This window comes from Salvelinus alpinus, chromosome 4, assembly GCF_045679555.1.
Source record: "Salvelinus alpinus chromosome 4, SLU_Salpinus.1, whole genome shotgun sequence".
Classification (NCBI taxonomy): Eukaryota; Metazoa; Chordata; class Actinopteri; order Salmoniformes; family Salmonidae; genus Salvelinus; species Salvelinus alpinus.
Window position 1 is genome coordinate 28,887,485 of NC_092089.1, and position 22,394 is coordinate 28,909,878.

The window sequence follows — 22,394 nt, forward strand, 5'->3', positions numbered from 1 at the left end:
GCTGTATCATCACCTGGTACGGCAACTGCACCGCCCGCGACCGCAGGGCTCTCCAGAGGGTGGTGCGGTCTGCCCGACGCAAACTATCTGCCCTCCAAGACAGCTTCTATCGCAAGGCCATCAGACTGTTAAATAGACATCTCTAGCACATAGAGGCTGCTGACTATATACATAGACTTGGAATCACTGGCCACTTTAATAAATGGAACGCCAGTTACTTTAGTAATGTTTACACATTTTTCATTATTCATCTCGTATGTATATACTGTATCCTATTCTACTGTATCTTAGTCTATGCCGCTCTGACATTGCTCATCATATATTTATATATTCTTAATTCCATTCCTTTACTTAGATGTGTGTGTATATGTTGTGAAATACTTGTTAGATATTACTGAACTGTTGGAGCTACAAACACAAGCATTTCGCTACACCCGCAATAACATCTGCTAAACACGTGTATGTGGCCAATACAATTTGACTTGATTAAGTTAATGGAAGTGCAGCACAGACACAAAAGTCCATCCCTGGAGTGTCTCTCACTCTGCTCCCATCTGGTGGCCAGACTGTGTTACTACTCCTCTCATCCATCAGAGAGACTGGGTAAAATTAGGAATATCCCAAACATACACACAACGTATCCAGAAACCACAACAATACTCCACGACAAGCTTTGGTTAAATGTCATGTTTATTCTATCGAGGAGGAACAGTTTAACAAAACGAATGAAAAGACAGAAAAATTATATTCACATGTTCAACAATGACCGTTATTAATGATGACTTAAACTCTCCACATTTTCACTCTGGAATAAACTTCTGGGTGTTGGGTTTGGTTTGGATCGAGACGGCACACACACTAAACACAAAACACACTGCCCAGTGTGACACGATGCATCTATGAACATCTCAGAGTGTGTGTGTGTGCATGTGTGTGGTATGTATGGTGTGTGTAGGTCTCTGTTATTAAACAGTAGACATTAAGCCTAGCCAGGATTTGAGTGGAGATGTCTCATAATAATCATCCTCCTCTCCTGAGTGAGTGAGTGAGTGTGAGAGAGAGAGCATAGATATGTGTGAGTGTACATGTGTGTGAGTGTACATGTGTGTGTTGTGTACATGTGTGTGTTGTGTTCACTTCTTCTCCCCCTTGTTGTTGTACTCCAGGAAGAAGTCGTTGCAGGCGACGGTGAGAGCCCCCACCAGAATAACAAACTCAGTGAAGTCCACCTCTCCATCATTGTTGGCATCCAGGTCCCCCATCACCTTGTCCACTGCTTCCTTGTCCTGGGCATTCTGGGTGAGGGAGAGAGGAAGACTTTTACGCTGTGTGTCTGTGCGTGTGTGTGTGTGTGTGTCTGTGTGTGTGTGTCTGTCTGTGTGTGTGTGTCTGTCTGTGTCTGTGTGTGTGTGTGTGTGTGTCTGTGCGTGTGTGTCTGTGCGTGTGTGTCTGTGTGTGTGTCTGTGTGTCTGTGTGTGTGTCTGTGTGTGTGTGTCTGTGCGTGTGTGTCTGTGTGTGTGTGTCTGTGTGTGTGTGTGTGTGTCTGTGTGTGTGTGTCTGTGTGTGTGTGTCTGTGTGTGTGTGTCTGTGTGTGTGTGTGTCTGTGTGTCTGTGTTTGTGTGCGTGTGTGTCTGTGCGTGTGTGTCTGTGCGTGTGTGTCTGTGCGTGTGTGTCTGTGCGTGTGTGTCTGTGCGTGTGTGTCTGCGCGTGTGTGTCTGCGCGTGTGTGTCTGTGCGTGTGTGTCTGTGCGTGTGTGTCTGTGCGTGTGTGTCTGTGCGTGTGTGTGTCTGTGCGTGTGTGTCTGTGTGTGTGTGAATCTCCTTACCCCCAGGTAGTTGCCCAGCTCTGCAGAGAGCATCACTTTGAGCTCTGCTCTGCTCAGGGTGTATTTGTCTCCCTCGTCTCCAGAATACTTATGGAAGGTCTGGATCATCAGCTGCATGGCGGTCTCCAAGGTGGACACATTCTCTGTCTTGGTAGGGTTAGACATACTACAGAGGTAGAGAGACAATAGACATGGTTAGGATCATGATTAATAACATTGTTAGACATACTACAGAGGTAGAGAGACAATAGACATGGTTAGGATCATGATTAATAACATTGTTAGACACTACAGAGGTAGAGAGACAATAGACATGGTTAGGATCATGATTAATAACATTGTTAGACATACTACAGAGGTAGAGAGACAATAGACATGATTAGGATCATGATTAATAACATTGTTAGACACTACAGAGGTAGAGAGAAAATAGACATGGTTAGGATCATGATTAATAACATTGTTAGACATACTACAGAGGTAGAGAGACAATAGACATGGTTAGGATCATGATTAATAACATTGTTAGACATACTACAGAGGTAGAGAGACAATAGACATGATTAGGATCATGATTAATAACATTGTTAGACACTACAGAGGTAGAGAGACAATAGACATGGTTAGGATCATGATTAATAACATTGTTAGACATACTACAGAGGTAGAGAGACAATAGACATGGTTAGGATCATGATTAATAACATTGTTAGACATACTACAGAGGTAGAGAGACAATAGACATGATTAGGATCATGATTAATAACATTGTTAGACACTACAGAGGTAGAGAGACAATAGACATGGTTAGGATCATGAGTAGGTGTTTCACATTGTAGTAGGACATCAAGTGATGTAGCCTGTGCAGAGTGTGTGTATTTTCTCATGGAAGCTGAGCCAGGATCAGATGGATCAGTCAAACACACTGTAGAGAGCAGTGGAGGCTGGTGAGAGGAGGACATCTCATAATAATGGCTGGAATGGAGTGATATCAAACACATGAAACACCCCCCAAAAAACGTGTTTGATATCACTCCATTCCGGACATTATTATGATCCATCCTCCCCTCAGCAGCCTCCACTGGTACAGAGACACAGTATCAACATAGGACGAGAGAGAGAGGGATGGATGGATGAATAGACAGAGAGAGAGAGAGAGAGAGTTGCTTGTTCCTCAACCCTGTCTAGTTCCTGAATTAGTCACAAGTATAAAGTCATCCTACCCAACATCTGAAGAACTACAGACCCCAAGAGCCCTACTACATTACTAAAGCCCCAGACAGTTAGCCATGGAGTATGATGATGATTGATGATTAGTTTCCCCACTTAAGGATAAGTTGATCCTGGATCTGTGGGGAGCCACATTGAGACACTGATGGAAAGGAGATAGGTAATAGTGAGCAGGATATGTGAACCCCAGCCTTCTGATAAGAGTGAAACTCACACCAGGTAGAAACACACCCAGCTCTAACTCTGTCTCTAACCCTATAGCCCTGTCCTGTCCTGTCCAACCCAGTACAGGAGGAACTGGGACCATAGGAACCTGAGCTGCTCTCTACCTGAGCTGGACTGGATGGTTGGTAACAGAGAAGACAGGTGTATGTATCCCACCACCCTGCCTCCATCCCACCCCTCCATCTCTTTATCCCACCCCTCATCTCTCCATATCTCTATCCCATCCCTCCATCTCTTTATCCCACCCCTCATCTCTCCATATCTCTATCCCACCCCTCCATCTCTTTATCCCACCCCTCATCTCTCCATATCTCTATCCCATCCCTCCATCTCTTTATCCCACCCCTCATCTCTCCATATCTCTATCCCATCCCTCCATATCTTTATCCCACCCCTCATCTCTCCATATCTCTATCCCATCCCTCCATATCTTTATCCCACCCCTCATCTCTCCATATCTCTATCCCATCCCTCCATCTCTTTATCCCACCCCTCATCTCTCCATATCTCTATCCCATCCCTCCATCTCTTTATCCCACCCCTCATCTCTCCATATCTCTATCCCATCCCTCCATATCTTTATCCCACCCCTCATCTCTCCATATCTCTATCCCATCCCTCCATCTCTTTATCCCACCCCTCATCTCTCCATATCTCTATCCCATCCCTCCATATCTTTATCCCACCCCTCATCTCTCCATATCTCTATCCCACCCCTCCATCTCTTTATCCCACCCCTCATCTCTCCATATCTCTATCCCATCCCTCCATCTCTTTATCCCACCCCTCATCTCTCCATATCTCTATCCCATCCCTCCATATCTTTATCCCACCCCTCATCTCTCCATATCTCTATCCCACCCCTCCATCTCTCCATATCTCTATCCCATCCCTCCATATCTTTATCCCACCCCTCATCTCTCCATATCTTTATCCCACCCCTCATCTCTCCATATCTCTATCCCATCCCTCCATCTCTTTATCCCACCCCTCATCTCTCCATATCTCTATCCCACCCCTCCATCTCTATCCCATCCCTCCATATCTTTATCCCACCCCTCATCTCTCCATATCTTTATCCCACCCCTCATCTCTCCATATCTCTATCCCATCCCTCCATATCTTTATCCCACCCCTCATCTCTCCATATCTTTATCCCACCCCTCATCTCTCCATATCTCTATCCCACCCCTCCATATCTTTATCCCACCCCTCTACCTCTCCATCCCACCCCTCCACCTTCCATCTATCTGTTGATCCCATCCCACCCCTCCACCTTCCCTTCGCTCCCCATCCCTTCCCCACCTCTCCATCTTACCTCCACCACCCCTCTTTCCTGACCACTCTACTTCTTTCCCTACAATTACATTTACACTGTATCAAATTCACTTTATCCCAACAGAAATCTGAGGTCATTCTTGTTTAGGAAAAATATAGATTTGCCTCCTTTGAGCAAGATATTTACATAAACAGAAAATAAAGAAGAAAAAGAAGAGAGGTCAGGACAGAGGAAACACAACAGGTCATAAACTCATCTCTCCATATCTTTATCCCACCCCTCATCTCTCCATATCTCTATCCCATCCCTCCATCTCTTTATCCCACCCCTCATCTCTCCATATCTCTATCCCACCCCTCCATCTCTCCATATCTCTATCCCATCCCTCCATATCTTTATCCCACCCCTCATCTCTCCATATCTTTATCCCACCCCTCATCTCCCCATATCTCTATCCCATCCCTCCATATCTTTATCCCACCCCTCATCTCTCCATATCTCTATCCCACCCCTCCATCTCTCCATATCTCTATCCCATCCCTCCATATCTTTATCCCACCCCTCATCCCTCCATATCTTTATCCCACCCCTCATCTCTCCATATCTTTATCCCACCCCTCATCTCTCCATATCTCTATCCCATCCCTCCATCTCTTTATCCCACCCCTCATCTCTCCATATCTCTATCCCATCCCTCCATATCTTTATCCCACCCCTCATCTCTCCATATCTCTATCCCATCCCTCCATCTCTTTATCCCACCCCTCATCTCTCCATATCTCTATCCCACCCCTCATCTCTCCATATCTCTATCCCATCCCTCCATATCTTTATCCCACCCCTCATCTCTCCATATCTTTATCCCACCCCTCATCTCTCCATATCTCTATCCCACCCCTCCATATCTTTATCCCACCCCTCATCTCTCCATATCTCTATCCCATCCCTCCATCTCTTTATCCCACCCCTCATCTCTCCATATCTCTATCCCACCCCTCCATATCTTTATCCCACCCCTCATCTCTCCATATCTCTATCCCACCCCTCCATATCTTTATCCCACCCCTCATCTCTCCATATCTCTATCCCACCCCTCCATATCTTTATCCCACCCCTCTACCTCTCCATCCCACCCCTCCACCTTCCATCTATCTGTTGATCCCATCCCACCCCTCCACCTTCCCTTCGCTCCCCATCCCTTCCCCACCTCTCCATCTTACCTCCACCACCCCTCTTTCCTGACCACTCTACTTCTTTCCCTACAATTACATTTACACTGTATCAAATTCACTTTATCCCAACAGAAATCTGAGGTCATTCTTGTTTAGGAAAAATATAGATTTGCCTCCTTTGAGCAAGATATTTACATAAACAGAAAATAAAGAAGAAAAAGAAGAGAGGTCAGGACAGAGGAAACACAACAGGTCATAAACTCTATACAGGCTAACATCACACCGGTATAGACCAGGGAATAGACATGAAATCACCAAACACAGAGTAGTGAAGTCTACAGTACAGGCTGTGTGCTTTCCCCTTTCTGTAAGAGTTATATTGACGTTGTTTAGGGTTACAGCAACGCAAACTTTGTATCATTGTCTCTAGATCACAAACAGCTGAAATATATTTCATCTGCTACACATTTTACCGTGCTAGACAGAACTACCTCCTGAAGAGCAAACGGGCTGAATTGTTTTGCCTGTTGCTGAAAATGGCATTAATTCCTGAGTCAACCTTTCTTCCTTACCTGAGCAAAGGAGGAGTGCTGGCCTGCTGTTGGACACGTAGAGGGAGAGTAACGAAGAACGGTGAGGAGGGGGAGATGGACAGCCTCTTAAATACTTCTCTCCCCCCTCCCACTTCACTTCTCTATCTCCTCCCACTCCGCCTCTCTCTATCCTCCCACTACGCCTCTCTCTATCCTCCCACTACGCCTCTCTCTATCCTCCCACTACGCCTCTCTATCTCCTCCCACTTCACTTCTCTATCTCCTCCCACTCCGCCTCTCTCTATCCTCCCACTACGCCTCTCTCCCCTCCTCCCACTCCGCCTCTCTCCTATCCTCCCACTACGCCTCTCTCCCTCCTCCCACTCCGCCTCTCTCCCCTCCTCCCACTCCGCCTCTCTCCCCCCTCCCATCCCTCTCTTCTTCCACCTGTTGCTCTTCTTCTCTGTCCCATCCCCCCGTCTCCTCTCCTCCTTCTCTGTTTACACGACGGACACCTGCCTTCCTGTGATGGACAGATAAGATCCATCCTTCATAAAAGCTGTCAGACATGACACCACATCACTACCTCAGGATGATCACATTTACATTATTAGTATCAAATATGACCCCCTCTGGTGTAGCATACTCATTACTGTAGAGTATGGTATAGTATGGTATAGAGCTTGACCTAGTGTCAAGAATACTGGAGAACACTCTAGCAGTTTCACCTGTGAGAGATGTCAATTAAATCTTAATGAAATCATTAATTATCTTTCAAGAAGTTTTTGAGAAAGCCAGGGAGATGAGAGGAAAAGCAGAAGAGGAGAGGGAAAGCAGAAGAGGAGAGGAGGAGGAGAGGGAAAGCAGAAGAGGAGGAGAGGGAACGCAGAAGAGGAGAGGAGGAGGAGAGGGAAAGCAGAAGAGGAGGAGAGGGAAAGCAGAAGAGGAGAGGAGGAGGAGAGGGAAAGCAGAAGAGGGGAGGAGGAGAGGGAAAGCAGAAGAGGAGAGGAGGAGGAGAGGGAAAGCAGAAGAGGAGAGGAGGAGGAGAGGGAAAGCAGAAGAGGAGAGGAGGAGGAGAGGGAAAGCAGAAGAGGAGAGGAGGAGGAGAGGGAAAGCAGAAGAGGAGAGGAGGAGGAGAGGGGAAGCAGAAGAGGAGAGGAGCAGAGGGAAGCAATGTGGTGTAGCCTATTTATACACTTTGGCCACAGAGCCAAGGTGCAGAGAGAGCCACAATGGAGACGAGGTGCAGAGAGAGCCACAATGGAGACGAGGTGCAGAGAGAGCCACAATGGAGACGAGGTGCAGAGAGAGCCACAATGGAGACGAGGTGCAGAGAGAGCCACAATGGAGACGAGGTGCAGAGAGAGCCACAATGGAGACGAGGTGCAGAGAGAGCCACAATGGAGACGAGGTGCAGAGAGCCACAATGGAGACGAGGTGCAGAGAGCCACAATGGAGACGAGGTGCAGAGAGAGCCACAATGGAGACGAGGTGCAGAGAGAGCCACAATGGAGACGAGGTGCAGAGAGAGCCACAATGGAGACGAGGTGCAGAGAGAGCCACAATGGAGACGAGGTGCAGAGAGAGCCACAATGGAGACGAGGTGCAGAGAGAGCCACAATGGAGACGAGGTGCAGAGAGAGCCACAATGGAGACGAGGTGCAGAGAGAGCCACAATGGAGACGAGGTGCAGAGAGAGCCACAATGGAGACGACGTGCAGAGAGAGCCACAATGGAGACGAGGTGCAGAGAGAGCCACAATGGAGACGAGGTGCAGAGAGAGCCACAATGGAGACGAGGTGCAGAGAGAGCCACAATGGAGACGAGGTGCAGAGAGAGCCACAATGGAGACGAGGTGCAGAGAGAGCCACAATGGAGACGAGGTGCAGAGAGAGCCACAATGGAGACAATGTGCAGAGAGAGCTACAATGGAGACAAGGTGCAGAGAGAGACACAATGGAGACGAGGTGCAGAGAGCCACAATGGAGACAAGGTGCAGAGAGAGCCACAATGGAGACAAGGTGCAGGGAGAGCCACAATGGAGACAAGGTGCAGAGAGAGCCACAATGGAGACAAGGTGCAGAGAGAGCCACAATGGAGACGAGGTGCAGAGAGAGCCACAATGGAGACGAGGTGCAGAGAGCCACAATGGAGACAAGGTGCAGAGAGAGCCACAATGGAGACAAGGTGCAGAGAGAGCCACAATGGAGACAAGGTGCAGAGAGCCACAATGGAGACGAGGTGCAGAGAGAGCCACAATGGAGACGAGATGCAGAGAGCCACAATGGAGACGAGGTGCAGAGAGAGCCACAATGGAGACGAGGTGCAGAGAGAGCCACAATGGAGACGAGGTGCAGAGAGAGCCACAATGGAGACGAGGTGCAGAGAGCCACAATGGAGACGAGGTGCAGAGAGAGCCACAATGGAGACGAGGTGCAGAGAGAGCCACAATGGAGACAAGGTGCAGAGAGCCACAATGGAGACGAGGTGCAGAGAGAGCCACAATGGAGACGAGATGCAGAGAGCCACAATGGAGACGAGGTGCAGAGAGCCACAATGGAGACGAGGTGCAGAGAGAGCCACAATGGAGACGAGGTGCAGAGAGAGCCACAATGGAGACGAGGTGCAGAGAGAGCCACAATGGAGACGAGGTGCAGAGAGAGCCACAATGGGGTATCACTTACTGTCTCAGTCAGTGTGCTATTGTAGCAGTGGATTGCCATGGCCCGGGCCTGTAGCCATATTGTACTGCGTGTCAAAACATAGGCCAGGGGAAGCAATGTTTAGATAAACACCACAACAACAGGAGAAATCCTGGAGGAAGGTGAGAGGCCCTGCTATGGCGACGACAATATTCTTTCAAAGATGCATGCCATCCACAAGATTAAAATACAGACTATCTCAATACTTATACTCTGAAATGGAAAATATTTAATTTACAGTTTCCACATGTTTGCTGACCCCCATCACTGTGAGGTAGTGTTTGTTTTGTGACACACGGCTTGCAGAGTGCTGTGGTTCCCATGATAGGCTTCTCCTGTGTATGATAGTTTTTGCCTGCCTCACTAACCCCGCCTTTTGCCTATTCCCTGCCTGTACTTTAGCCTATCGGATTTCCTGTTATCTACCTATTGCCTGATCTCCCGGACTACGTTACTAGCCTTTTCCCCTGCCTGTACTATTGCCCTTTTGGCCCCCCCGTGTATGACCTTCTGCCTGCCCCTGGACCCAGCTACCCAGAAACCAGCGCTGTCTCCCCTCGTGTTCATTACACCTGCCTCCTATTTGGGTCTGGCCACAGCACCTCATCTACATCACAAGCCATGTTCTCCCTGGCTAAACAGAATCTTCTGGAGTGACGGATCCAGCCGCCGAAAGCCCCCACATCAACTTCACCACATGCATCCTCCATTGCCTGGAGAAGAGGCACGCGTGCGAAGGGATGGTGGTCATACACCTTCCATCGCCATGCCAAAAAAACTCTTCAATTGAGTTTAGGAATGGGGAATATGGTGGGAGGTATAGAACAAATTGTGGGTGGTCGATGGACCAGAGCAGCCCGGTGGAAACTCACGTTGTCCCAGATGACAACATACCTGGGCTGCTCTGGTCCACCCCTCTGCTCGGCTGGAATGAGGATGCCATGTAGTGTGTCCAGGAATGTGATGAGAAGGGCGGTGTTGTAGGGACTAAGGTTGGCATGGTGATGGCTGACGCCTTGCTGGCTAACGGCTGCACACATGGTGATATTCCCTCCACGCTGTCCAGGGACATTCACAACGGCACGGTGGACAATAATGTTCCGTCCCCGTCTTTTGGCTAGCATCCAGCTCCAAGACTCTGAAGCAGACAAGACAAGGTGCCATAGACCTAGAGCAGTCAGTATGGTGAGGCACAATACACTGGATTACAGTACTGTAATGTGTCTATACAGTGCTGATATGATAGTAAATTCACAGTATAGTACTTACTTGCACATATTCATAGTGATGTTCTTTAACCCTCTGAGTGTCGCTGAAATGGCACCCTGTAGACCTGTTTCATCCGGATTCGGTTGTGCTGTAATACACGGTCCAGTGTAGACAAGCCCTCCTGGTGAATGTTATTGAATATTGTGTTTCTGAAATGATGTGGTTCTGGATTCCTCGTAGTCTAATGGTATTGTTTGCCACCACCATGTTCACAATAGCGGTCTCCTGTTCTGGTGTGAACAGCCGGTGTCTTCCACCATGGCCGGGCCGTCTCTCAGTTCTGCAGAAGATCCACAAATATGATGACATTACTGTAACGTTGGGCAACAATCCCTGATTAACATAGTTCTACTGGTATGTCAGACTGCAGTAAACATAAAGAGCATAGTGTAGATGGTAGGTAACTTACCGGTTGTCATTTCTGAATGTACGGATGATAGATGCAACCGTGTAGCAGCTCAGGTTGAGCTGAACTCTCTACCCAGCCTCCCTCATACTCAATCCATGGTTGAGCACATGGTCAACCAATGTGGCCCTGATCTAATCTGAGACAACTGTCCTTCCTCATCCTCCTCTTACTCCTTCACCTCGAGCTCTTGATTCACCATTGACCTCCATTTCCCTCCAGAACAGGAGAGCTCATCTGGGGCCTTTTATAGCACTAAAGCTCTGATTTCTAAGTGAACAATTCAGCAACTAGTGTTTACACCTGTGAGGAGTGGGTGTTGCCAATTGGTGTATAGAGCTTGGCATTGTTATAGAGCTTGCAATTTTGCAGACTTGGTTTAAGGATTTGGTACATGAGTTTCAGGTTTCGGTGACTGCGTTTCAAGTTCCAATTTTAGTGTGTAAACAATTAGGAAAAACTGTAATCTGTCATTCTCAAGCATCTGCTCAGTGAACTGTGTCTGTTCTCCTCAGGGCGTGGGGTGTGATGACCTTGTTGGCTGGGCCTGGTCCAACAGCTGCCCTGCTTGGCCTGGCACTGTTTCCAAATGCTGTGTTGGACCCGCTGGTTGGTAGCAGCCAATTTCAGCTGGTGATTAGGCCTGAAACAATGGTTCTGTCTCCCAGTAGGTTAGATGGTAGTGGTTATTGAACTGAAGGGCAGAACATGCTGGAATGGCATCAGGGTAATATAGGAGCTCCAGAGGGGGTTTATAATGTAAACAGCCCAACAGACCAGAGGCTGTGGTTAGCCTAGTGGGTGTGTGTCTGGCCTGCGTCTGTTTGAAAGGGAAGCTGGTACCTGATACAGGATCAGAGGGTACTAGCTGAATGGAGACAACACCCTTGACAGGCAGACATGCATAGCTATCACTTCTGTAACACACACGTATACAAGCAAACAAAATTACACACAAATCCTACATTCATACAAATGCATAGCTATTGTAATGTATATTTTAATGACAACTGCACTCCACAAACCAAAACAGGAAACTAAATGTCTCCTTGTTAATCTGTGCTGTTTCTTTGACCACGCCTCAGACTTATACAACCACTGAGTTGTACAGTGTCTGTGCACGGCTTGTTGTTAAGTCTGAATGTTAATGTAACATACAGTACTTGTATGTTGCACCCACTTCAGCTCTGAGGCTGCTCGCCCCGGGGGAGTGGAAAGTAGGATTGTAGTGTATAGATCTGCCTGTATTACAGTATAGACTTGTTTATCTCTCCCTGGTGCAATGCAGCATTGTATTCTGTTGGCAGAAGACATGTGTGTGTGTATCCTTGCTGTGCACAATAGGTGGTGTTGTATATTGGTGTCCAATTTCAATATTCTGGTGCATCGTGGGCCACGGAGTGTGACACGACTATATTTAGAAGGGGCCGCTGGTGGCCATGGAAGCAGGTATCAGTTCTATAAGGTGTGTCTTCATCATGACACAGGGCCACCTAGAGAATTCATTTAGAGATAATGTTAGAGTAGTGAAAGAAGACATGACTTTAAAACATTGCCATGGCATTTATTTCAACATGATAACAAACCATTTACTGTAGAAGTGTTGATTTAGAGTAGTTATACTAAAACATGCGAACTGTTAAACTTAATGTAAAAAATGCCTTAATAAAGTATTTATAAAACCAGTAACATTGTTATAACTGAGATGAAGATTGGTAGTGTATTGTAAGCATATAAAATATGTTGAGATGAAGTTAAGTCTGATTATGTAGTGATTATGTAGTGATATACAGCCAAGGGAGATTGACAGTCCATGACAGGTCTATGAGCCTCTATAGGTACATGGGGCCTTATGGCAGTGTTCTTCAATTCTGGCCCTGTGGTCACACACACTGTAATCAATCCCATCAAAGCCTTCACGAGTTTCATCTGGTGTGTCAGTGCTGGTATGGAACTAAAGCCTGCACATCCTGTGGGTCACTAGGACCAGGATTGAAGAACCCTGCCTTATAGGACATCTTATAGAGTGTCTATGAAGCCATATGTAGTTCCTATGAGGCAGGTGTGTTGGCTGCAGTCCTCTGCTCGCTGAGGGTGTTTGCCACGTAGCCAATCAGAGTCATGTATTCCTGGAAGCTGACCTTCCCATCTTTGTTCTCGTCCAATCCCTTACGCATCTCCTTCACTGCAGAGGAACTGTCTGTTCCCTATGAGGTGAGAGGGGGAGAGGGGGAGAGAGGAAGAAAGTGGGGGTACAGAGAGAGAGAGTCTATCATTAAAGATTGCTTCCCCAACACCTGGTGCTGATTTGCATTATGACTAGAGTTGAGGCTCGGGTTTAACCGGGACGTGGACACAAACCTAGGGTCATGGTCGAGGCTCGGGTTTAACCAGGACGTGGACACAAACCTAGGGTCAGGGTCGAGGCTCAGGTTTAACCGGGACGCGGACACGAACCTAGGGTCATGGTCGAGGCTCGGGTTTAACCAGGACGTGGACACAAACCTAGGGTCAGGGTCGTGGTTGAGGCTCGGGTTTAACCTGGACGTGGACACAAACCTAGGGTCAGGGTTGTGGTTGAGGCTCGCGTTTAACCGGGAAGTGGACACAAACCTAGGGTCAGGGTTGTGGTTGAGGCTCGCGTTTAACCGGGAAGTGGACACAAACCTAGGGTCAGGGTTGTGGTTGAGGCTCGCGTTTAACCGGGAAGTGGACACAAACCTAGGGTCAGGGTTGTGGTTGAGGCTCGCGTTTAACCGGGACGTGGACACAAACCTAGGGTCAGGGTTGAGGAGTAGTGATACAAGGAAAGGTGGAACTTACAGTCATGATGTTGCCGAGCTGTTTATTGACGAGGCCCTGGAAGTCCTTATCTCCGAGACTGTCCTTCCCTTTGGCAGACTTCAGATACACTCCTACCACTGTCTGGATGGCCGACTCCATAACTACTGGGAGAGAGGAGAGGATGGGGGGTGCAGAAAAATCTAAAGTTTAGACAATTGAATGCAGCAACTGTTTCACTGGAACTAGCTGGAACTGTTAAGACAAGGTACACGCTTAGAAAAAGGGTTCTTAAAGAGTTATTCGGCTGTCCCCATAGGAAAATCCTTTTTGATTCCACATAGAAAACATAGAAAACTCTGTGGAAAGGGTCCTGCATGGAACGCAAAAATGGTTCTACCTGGAACCAAATGGTTTCGAACTGGAACAAAAAAGGGTTATTCAATGGGGACAGCTGAAGAACCCTTTAAGGTTCTAGATAGTACCTTTTTATCTAAGTGTAGAAAGAGGACATCAGAATAAAAGAAAGAATGAAAGAGGGATGGATGGAGGAAGATAAGGAGAGCCCGGTGAGGTAAACCAAGGAAAGGATGGAGCGAGAGAGAGGGAGGGACGGGAGTAGTCTGAGGTAAACAATGGGAGCTGTGATGTCTGATGGAGAGGGATACCTGATCACCATAAGCCAGCAGAAGGCCATGGGTTCACATTACTACAGCTAAGACCTGTCTGTTACTCTCTCTCTCTATATATATATATATACATATATATATAGCTACCCTACCCCCTCTACAGTATCTCTAACCCCTTCTCTTTTAACATTAGGGTGATATCCTGAGGGTAGGTCGGGTGATGTCCTGAGGGTAGGTCGGGTGATGTCCTGCTGAGGATAATGATGATGGGTGATGTCCTGATGAGGGTAACCCTAGAGCCCCAACCCACAGGTAAATCTCCCATCTGACACTGTCACACCAAAATGCATGTGCATTCCCACAAACACACACACCTGTCCCCTGGGCCTAGGCCAATTAGGACTGCTCTTACATTAGCCTAATTAGTGGGTGAGTGAGAGCAGAACACACCCATGGTCTGATGCCAGGTGTAGGATTCTGTTTCATATCCCACCATGATGCCACACACTATCCTGTTTGAGTTCCGCTGTAACAAACACATTAGCCAACCAGACCCACACCACTGGACATCTGTCATCATCTTCATCCCTCTCATCACTATTTCACCAGCCTGCGCGTGTCCCGAGCAAGAGACACCTTCTACGCACATCGCCCATAATTAGGACACGCTGTGTGTGGTCCTCTGTAGCTCAGTTGGCAAAGCATGGTGGCAGTAACACCAGGGTAGTGGGTTTGTATGCACGCATTACTAAGTCGCTTTGGACAAAAGAGTCTGCTAAATGGAATATATTATTATATCAGGAATGGGCACCTGGACCCCTTTGTAGGCCCATTTTCAGGACCTCAGTCAGGGTCTCAACTTAATGTTGAGAGTTACAATAGTAGAATAGACAGGGTGACATTTCTAAATGTGGTTGAGCATCAACAGTTTCTCTTGTTATGTCAGTCACTCAATTAGCCATGTCAGCTAAACATGTTATATTGGTAAACGAGTCTAGCGGCCAGCTATCTAAACGTGAGGTTATCATGGTCAAATTACCGACCGGGACCCCAATGTATCATCAGATTAAATGAATATTAAAAACAGCAAACATTGGTCTCATGGCAAGTGTAGAATCGCAGGAAATTCACGCAGAATTTTGTTTAGGGCCCCCAAAAGGCTAGGGCCGGCTCTGACTGCATGTGTGGGTATGGATGTGGGTACGCAGACCCGCAAGCTACTGTGGCCCCTCATGAGGAGTTCTGATTTTTGGTGGCCCCCACCCCCATCAGTTGCCCATCCTTGTTATATATTGTGTGTGTGTGTGTGTGTGTGTGTGTGTGTGTGTGTGTGTGTGTGTGTGTGTGTGTGTGTGTGTGTGTGTGTGTGTGTGTGTGTTTGAGCCCTAGATCAGAGTGATTGATGAGCAGATCGAACAGAGGATGTAATGAGACTAACTGGTGTGAAACCAAGCTGCCCGGGCTGCACCAGAATACAGAACAGAACCCTGGACAGGACTCGGTCAGCGGGAGGGAGGAGAGGAGAGGAGAAGTTAAGAGACAACAGAGTTCAGTAGGTGACACTAGTTTGGTGTTTTATGTTTGAAGCAATGACTTGGGAAAACCAGGTCAGCGCTGGCTCCAACAAGACATTTTTTTATATATTTTTTCAAATTGAACCTTTATTTAATGCTAGTCAGTTAAGAACAAATTCTTATTTACAATGACGGTCTACACCGGCCAAACTCGGGCGACGCTGGGCCAATTGTGCACCGCCCTACGGGACTCCCAATCACGGACAGTTGTGATACGGCCTGGAATCAAACCAGGGTGTCTGTAGTGACGCCTAAAGCACTGAGACGCAGTGCCTTAGACCGCTGTGCCACTCGGGAGACAGACATGTTTAATTGATGTTTAATAAACCTCACTACGAATTTACTTTCACATCCAACTTGTGTAAGAAAAGTTAGGAGTTACTTTCAACTATTCAACGTTATCTGTATGGAAGCTGAATAATGTTTATATGTGTTGAATCTAACACAGCTTATTTCCATAGCTAAGCAGGGTACAATAGAGGTATGTATCTAGATGGTAGACTTGATCTGACTGAAGTGAATTTCCTCCTGTATTCCACTAGGAGACAATGTTCAGGCAGGAGTTGTAGAACTGTGGCTTCACTTTTTATTCCAATATACCTCTATATTTAGGTTAATGCCATGACGTTGAAACAATGACGTAAAATATGTCTAATCAAATATGAAACTCAACGTAACTTCATCCATATTGAATATGATGAAAACGATTCTTTATGTTTTTAAGTGGAATTTAACAGGATTTCAACTTATACATAGTTCTGATTATTATGTTGAAATTAGACTGATGCACTGTAACAACCTTTTCGTCAGGTTAAGTCAATGTATTTAAGTTGAAGTTTTACCCACATTTCAATGTTTCCAATGCTGGTTGACTGTTTTCAAAATGTTCCATGTTGATTCACGTCACAATATGTTGGCAAATAATGTTGAAACAACGTTAATTCAACCAGTGTGTGCCGAGTGGGTTGTGTGTCTATAAAGCATTGTGGGTTATACCTGGCTTGACCTGGGATGGCATGGCTTGCAATGTGATCATCAACCTGAAAATGTACATATTTTTCTCCTTTCCTAACACATTTAGGGGATAGATACATGTGGCAGCCTGAATATGGCAGAGAACTTGCTTCAGTCTAATTAGGATAATCATATTCAGAAGGCTTTGGGTGGGTCCCAGCAAAGCTTGAGAACCACTACTACAGGCCTAACTACATAAGCGGGCAGACTTTCACACAATAGCTTATTTAGAGCCAAGTCTACTCACTCTCTCCATGCCTATTAACTGTGTGAAGCTCGGTTCAGTGGACTCGTTTCACCTGCATGAGCTTTGATTATTTCGATGGCCAACCAGAATCAATCAGCGGGGATGTGATGTGTTCAATAACTTACAAGGTGTGACTGGCTCACTTCCGCAACCATACCTGTATGGTGCTGTCAACGCCGTTTTCCACAAGCCATTTCTCCCCGCGCTATTCAATACACCTTGGGTTGCCATTCGACTCGCGCTACCAGCGTCTTACCGTTCGTTAATAATTCAGGGTGAAAAGACTAGAGAGCGAGCTGTCCTAGCTGCTGTTACACAGGACCACGGTCGGTGTTGAGGTTGTAGACAGACTCGAACGAATGTCATTGTCCACAAGCTTGTAACTACAACAACTACCGAACCGTTCACTCTTCGGCTCGTGCATAATTTGAGACGATTGTGGGTAGCCTACCCACCGTGGTTTTGCGCCCCCCCGCCTTTAGCCTAACTAATACGGTCGATTTGTAGAGAGTGGTCCCGAGGTAAGACTGACAGGGGAAATAAATAAATAAAGACGCGCCCTCTGGTTTGTCCTGAATTGTAAAGGGGTTGAGGATTGGGTTACCGACAAGGAGAAGCCGATCCCTGTGCTATCATGCTAGGTGGGTTTAGGACAATAGATCCGCTCGCAAACTATACATAATTAATGTTCGAACGGAGGAACATTTTCTGGGAGGCCCATTTGGATCCATCAACGCAATGGCCTGCTTGAGTCAACGGAACTTCAGACAAACAAGCTAGGCTACATACTTCAGTTACTTTATCTACTCACCGTTAGATTGTGAATGAGAAAAAACAAATGTGCTCGATGCCAATTATCTTGTCCAGGCTCTCTCTGTCTCTCAGGCACTCTTCTCAAGGCTCAAACTTGATCAACTATTTGCACTCAAAATAATATTTTCCGTGATAGAATTTTTCTTCACCAAACTTTTTTGTATTGTGTCACAGAAGGGCGTGTGCCTGGGAAAGGGGGGCGTGTGGATGGGAAAGAGCAAGGGAGATAGGAAATAGACGAAGGGGGAAGGGCTGCCAACAGATTCATTTTATTGTGTTAATAACTACTCTTTACGATATGAAACGTTGATTTGAACCTTCTGATCAACTAGTGGGTCAGGCGGCGCCCCACTGTCTGTTTCATACCGCGTGATTTCTGATGATTTTCTCGATTATATCGACTGATTGGTTCTGAATGGGGTGTTAACTACTCTATAGTTTGCCAGTTATTTTATTTTCATGTTTACAATAGATGGTTTATTGTAGACTATAGCCTATAGTTTGATTCTAAAAACATAATGCAATGTTGTATTTAGAAAAAAAGTAACAATTTGTAGCCTTAATATGATACATTTACATTTACATTTAAGTCATTTAGCAGACGCTCTTATCCAGAGCGACTTACAATACTTAGGTATGCTATTATGAACCCTCCACAAAACATAAAAAGTAACTTAAAATTACTTTCCACAGATCAATGTTAGGGATGGCTCAAATATTTTAGCCACCACATTGCATCAGCACCTTGAGTGAGCAAGCGTGAACAGGCAATAAGGTGTGTGTGTCTGTGCATGGTAGTAGACTGAGTCATATTTCCACCACACCCTTAAAGTCAACATCAGTTTGAGTTTATTCAACCACATTGCTCAGAAACACAAACCATAATGTATAATTATTCACAAAGCAAGGAGAAACTTAGTCATGTAGACCTCACAGACAGATACATTAAGAACATATTCACAGCCATGTTTTTAGTCAGTTGGTTATTTACACGTAGGCTACATTCTTCCATGGCATGTATTCATGGATGCCAAGGGAAGCCAGGCTTCCCCAAGAAATTGACAAAAAAAATAAACGGATAAAAGAATGTATCTTTTGTCTCTGTGTTTCATACGTTTTTTTCCTTCAATTCACAAGAGGTTGAATGGATCTCACCGGAGAAAGCAACCAAGCGAGCGAAACAGCGGCCCTCTGTATGTGTAGCCCATCTATCCGATGCTGTCTAGTCAAAAAGAGAATGATATTGTTGCCACCTGTAGCATTGAATGCAAGGGAAGCCAGTGAGCATTTGGCCTCCCTTGATTTATTTTTTATTTTTTACAATGATAGTTTATCTCGTGCTTCGTTGAAGCACCTTTGGCAGCGATTACAGCCTTGGGTCTTCTTGGGTATGACGCTACAAGCTTGGCACACCTGTATTTGGGGAGTTTCTCCCATTTTTCTCTGCAGATCCTCTCAAGCTCTGTCAGATTGAATGGGGAGTGTCTCTGCACAACTATTTTTCGTTCTCTAGAGATGTTAGATCTTGTTCAAGTCCGGTCTCTGGGTGGGCTATACTCAAGGACATTCAGAGACTTGTCCTGAAGCCACTCCTGCATTTTCTTGGCTGTGTTCTTAGGGTAGTTATCCTGTTGGAAGGTGATCCTTTGCCCCAGTCTGAGGTTCTGAGTGCTCTGGAGCAGGTTTTCATCAAGTATCGCTTTGTATTTTGCTCTGTAAATCGTTCCCTCGATCCGGTCTAGACTCCTAGTCCTTGCCGCTGAAAAACATCCCCACAGCAAGATGCTGCCAGCAACATGCTTCACCGTAGGGATTGTGCCAGGTTTCCTCTAGACGTGACACTTGGAATTCAGGTCAAAGAGTTCAACCTTGGTTTCATCAGACCAGAGCATCTTGTTTCTCATGGTCAGAGTCCTTTAGGTGCCTTTTGGCAAACTCCAAGCGGGCTGTCATGTGCCTTTTACTGAGGAGAGGCTTCCGTCTGGCCACTCTACGAAAAAAGCCTGATTGGTGGAGTGCTGTAGAGATGGTTGTCCTTCTGGAAGGTTCTCCAATTTCCATAGAGGAACTCTGGAGCTCTGTCAGAGTGACCATTGGGTTCTTGGTCACCTCCCTGACAAAGGCCCTTCTCCCCTGATTGCTCAGTTTGGCCGGGCAGCCAGTTCTAGGAATAGTCTTGGTGTTTCCAAATTTAATTTAAACTTTAACTAAGCAAGTCAGTTAAGAACAAAATTGTTATTTACAATGATGGCCTACCCCCGGCCAAACCCGGACAACGCTGGGCCAATTGTGCGCTGCCCTAAGGGGCTCCGAATCACAGCCGGATGTGATACAGCCTGGATTTGAACCAGGGACTGTAGTGACGCCTCATGCACTGAGATGCAGTGCCTTAGTCCACTGTGCCACTCAGGAGCACCATTTAAGAATGATGGAGGCCACTGTGTTCTTGTGGGCCTTCAATGCTGCAGAAATGTTTTGGTACCCTTCCCCAGATCTGTGCCTCAACCCAATTCTGTCTTGGAGCTCTACGGACAATTCTTATACGACCTCATGGCTTGGATTTTGCTCTGACATGCACTGTAAACGGTGGGACCATATATAGACAGGTGTGTGCCTTTCCAAATCATATCCAATCAATTGAATTTACCACACGTGGACTCCAATCAAGTTGTAGAAACATCTCAAGAATGATCACTGGAAACAAGATGCACTTGAACTCAATTATCGAGTCTCATAGCAAAGGGTCTGAATACTTACGCAAATAAGGTATCAGTTTTTTATTTGTAATACATTTGCAAAAATGTCTAAACCTGTTTTTGCTTTGTCATTATGCGATATTGTGTGTAGATTGATGAGGAACATGTGTTATTTAACCCATTTTAGAATAAGGCTGTAACATAACAAAATGTGGAAAAAGTCAAGGGGTCTGAATACTTTCAGAACCCACTGTGATTCTATGTTCTGGCCAATGATTATAATGGTGATTCTGATCCAACCATAAAGTTATACATTGTGCCTCTGGCCTGAGAGGATGGAAGATCAATGTAGCTAGATGTAGTAGGCTAATATTAACAAGCTGGCTAATCGTTGCCCATGAAGGGAAGTTAGGCTAGCGAGCAAGCATTTTAGCCAGCCTATAGGACAACAACAACTAAAAGCGTGTACTGTATGACAAAGTCATAGACTGTTTCGGCAACATGAAAGAGGAAGATGGCATTGGTGTGTCTACAAGTAGGGTGAGTCAACATGTTTTTTCCTACTTACGCACGCACACACACACAGATTAAGTTGATTAGACTAAATTGTTTTTGGAATCTTTTAGTTGTCACTGTATTAGACTAAGCGAGTTGATGATGTTGAAATGGTGCTGGAATAGTAGAGGCAGCTCCTGTTTTCTTTGTGACTTGCGGTAACTCTCCGCTGTTCTAAATCAATAGTTGTATAGTAGTCGAAAACATTAACTTGTTTGACCATGCTGTAGGTGATGTTACTGTACATGCAATATGCTTTGTGGACTTCACTGGACAGAGGTTGCTATCCGGGGGGGAAAAAATAAAAAGTTTGGTGGAATTTATTCTGCCACTGTCTTCTTATTGTCTCGGCCTTAGGCCTATATATCACGGTGTCAAGGCATATGAACTAACAGGTTACAGGGCAAACAACGCAATTATCACAACACATACAGTGGGGCAAAAAAGTATTTAGTCAGCCACCAATTGTGCAAGTTCTCCCACTTAAAAAGATGAGGCCTGTAATTTTCATCATAGGTACACTTCAACTATGACAGACAAAATGAGAAGAAAAAAATCCTGAAAATCACATTGTAGGATTTTTAATGAATTTATTTGCAAATTATGGTGGAAAATAAGTATTTGGTCACCTACAAACAAGCAAGATTTCTGGATCTCACAGACCTGTAACTTCTTTAAGAGGCTCCTCTGTCCTCCACTCGTTACCTGTATTAATGGCACCTGTTTTAACTTGTTATCAGTATAAAAGACACCTGTCCACAACCTCAAACAGTCACACTCCAAACTCCACTATGGCCAAGACCAAAGAGCTGTCAAAGGACACCAGAAACAAAATTGTAGACCTGCACCAGGCTGGGAAGACTGAATCTGCAATAGGTAAGCAGCTTGGTTTGAAGAAATCAACTGAGGAGGAATTATTAGGAAATGGAAGACATACAAGACCACTGATAATCTCCCTCGATCTGGGGCTCCACGCAAGATCTTACCCCGTGGGGTCAAAATGATCACAAGAACGGTGAGCAAAAATCCCAGAACCACACGGGGGGACCTAGTGAATGACCTGCAGAGAGCTGGGACCAAAGTAACAAAGCCTACCATCAGTAACACACTACGCCACCAGGGACTCAAATCCTGCAGTGCCAGACGTGTCCCCCTGCTTAAGCCAGTACATGTCCAGGCCCGTCTGAAGTTTGCTAGAGAGCATTTGGATGATCCAGAAGAAGATTGGGAGAATGTCATATGGTCAGATGAAACCAAAATATAACTTTTTGGTAAAAACTCAACTCGTCGTGTTTGGAGGACAAAGAATGCTGAGTTGCATCCAAAGAACACCATACCTACTGTGAAGCATGGGGGTGGAAACATCATGCTTTGGGGCTGTTTTTCTGCAAAGGGACCAGGACGACTGATCCGCGTAAAGGAAAGAATGAATGGGGCCATGTAT

General features: G+C 46.0%; 2 protein-coding genes across 3 annotated transcripts; both read right to left on the reverse strand.

The window, feature by feature from the left end:
• Positions 1-678: 678 nt before the first annotated feature.
• On the reverse strand, positions 679-6,386 carry LOC139572464 (protein S100-A1-like). The gene is made up of 3 exons (XM_071395210.1): positions 6,304-6,386; positions 1,826-1,991; positions 679-1,295 (listed from the first exon to the last, which is right to left on the reverse strand). Exons 2-3 carry the CDS (start codon positions 1,988-1,990, stop codon positions 1,134-1,136), a joined length of 327 nt encoding a protein of 108 aa, XP_071251311.1. The 5' UTR covers position 1,991; positions 6,304-6,386; the 3' UTR covers positions 679-1,133.
• Positions 6,387-12,184: 5,798 nt separating this feature from the next.
• On the reverse strand, positions 12,185-18,034 carry LOC139573240 (protein S100-A16-like). Of its 2 annotated transcripts, none has more exons than XM_071396476.1 (3): positions 17,698-18,034; positions 13,465-13,589; positions 12,185-12,848 (listed from the first exon to the last, which is right to left on the reverse strand). In XM_071396476.1, the coding sequence occupies exons 2-3, from the start codon at positions 13,582-13,584 to the stop codon at positions 12,693-12,695; spliced, it is 276 nt and encodes a 91-aa protein (XP_071252577.1). In that variant the 5' UTR covers positions 13,585-13,589; positions 17,698-18,034; the 3' UTR covers positions 12,185-12,692. The 2 variants fall into 2 exon arrangements, with proteins under 2 accessions (XP_071252577.1, XP_071252576.1); XM_071396475.1 differs by having other exon boundaries at positions 13,465-13,586; positions 17,698-17,956.
• Positions 18,035-22,394: the final 4,360 nt, after the last annotated feature.

Coding starts and splice junctions, on each gene's coding strand:
- LOC139572464 (XM_071395210.1), bottom strand. CDS start 1,990: ATGTCTAACCCTACCAAGACAGAGAATGTGTCCACCTTGGAGACCGCC. Junction 1,296..1,825: donor AGCTGGGCAACTACCTGGGG/GTAAGGAGATTC, acceptor TCCCTCACCCAG/AATGCCCAGGACAAGGAAGC.
- LOC139573240 (XM_071396476.1), bottom strand. CDS start 13,584: ATGGAGTCGGCCATCCAGACAGTGGTAGGAGTGTATCTGAAGTCTGCC. Junction 12,849..13,464: donor AGCTCGGCAACATCATGACT/GTAAGTTCCACC, acceptor CTCACCTCATAG/GGAACAGACAGTTCCTCTGC.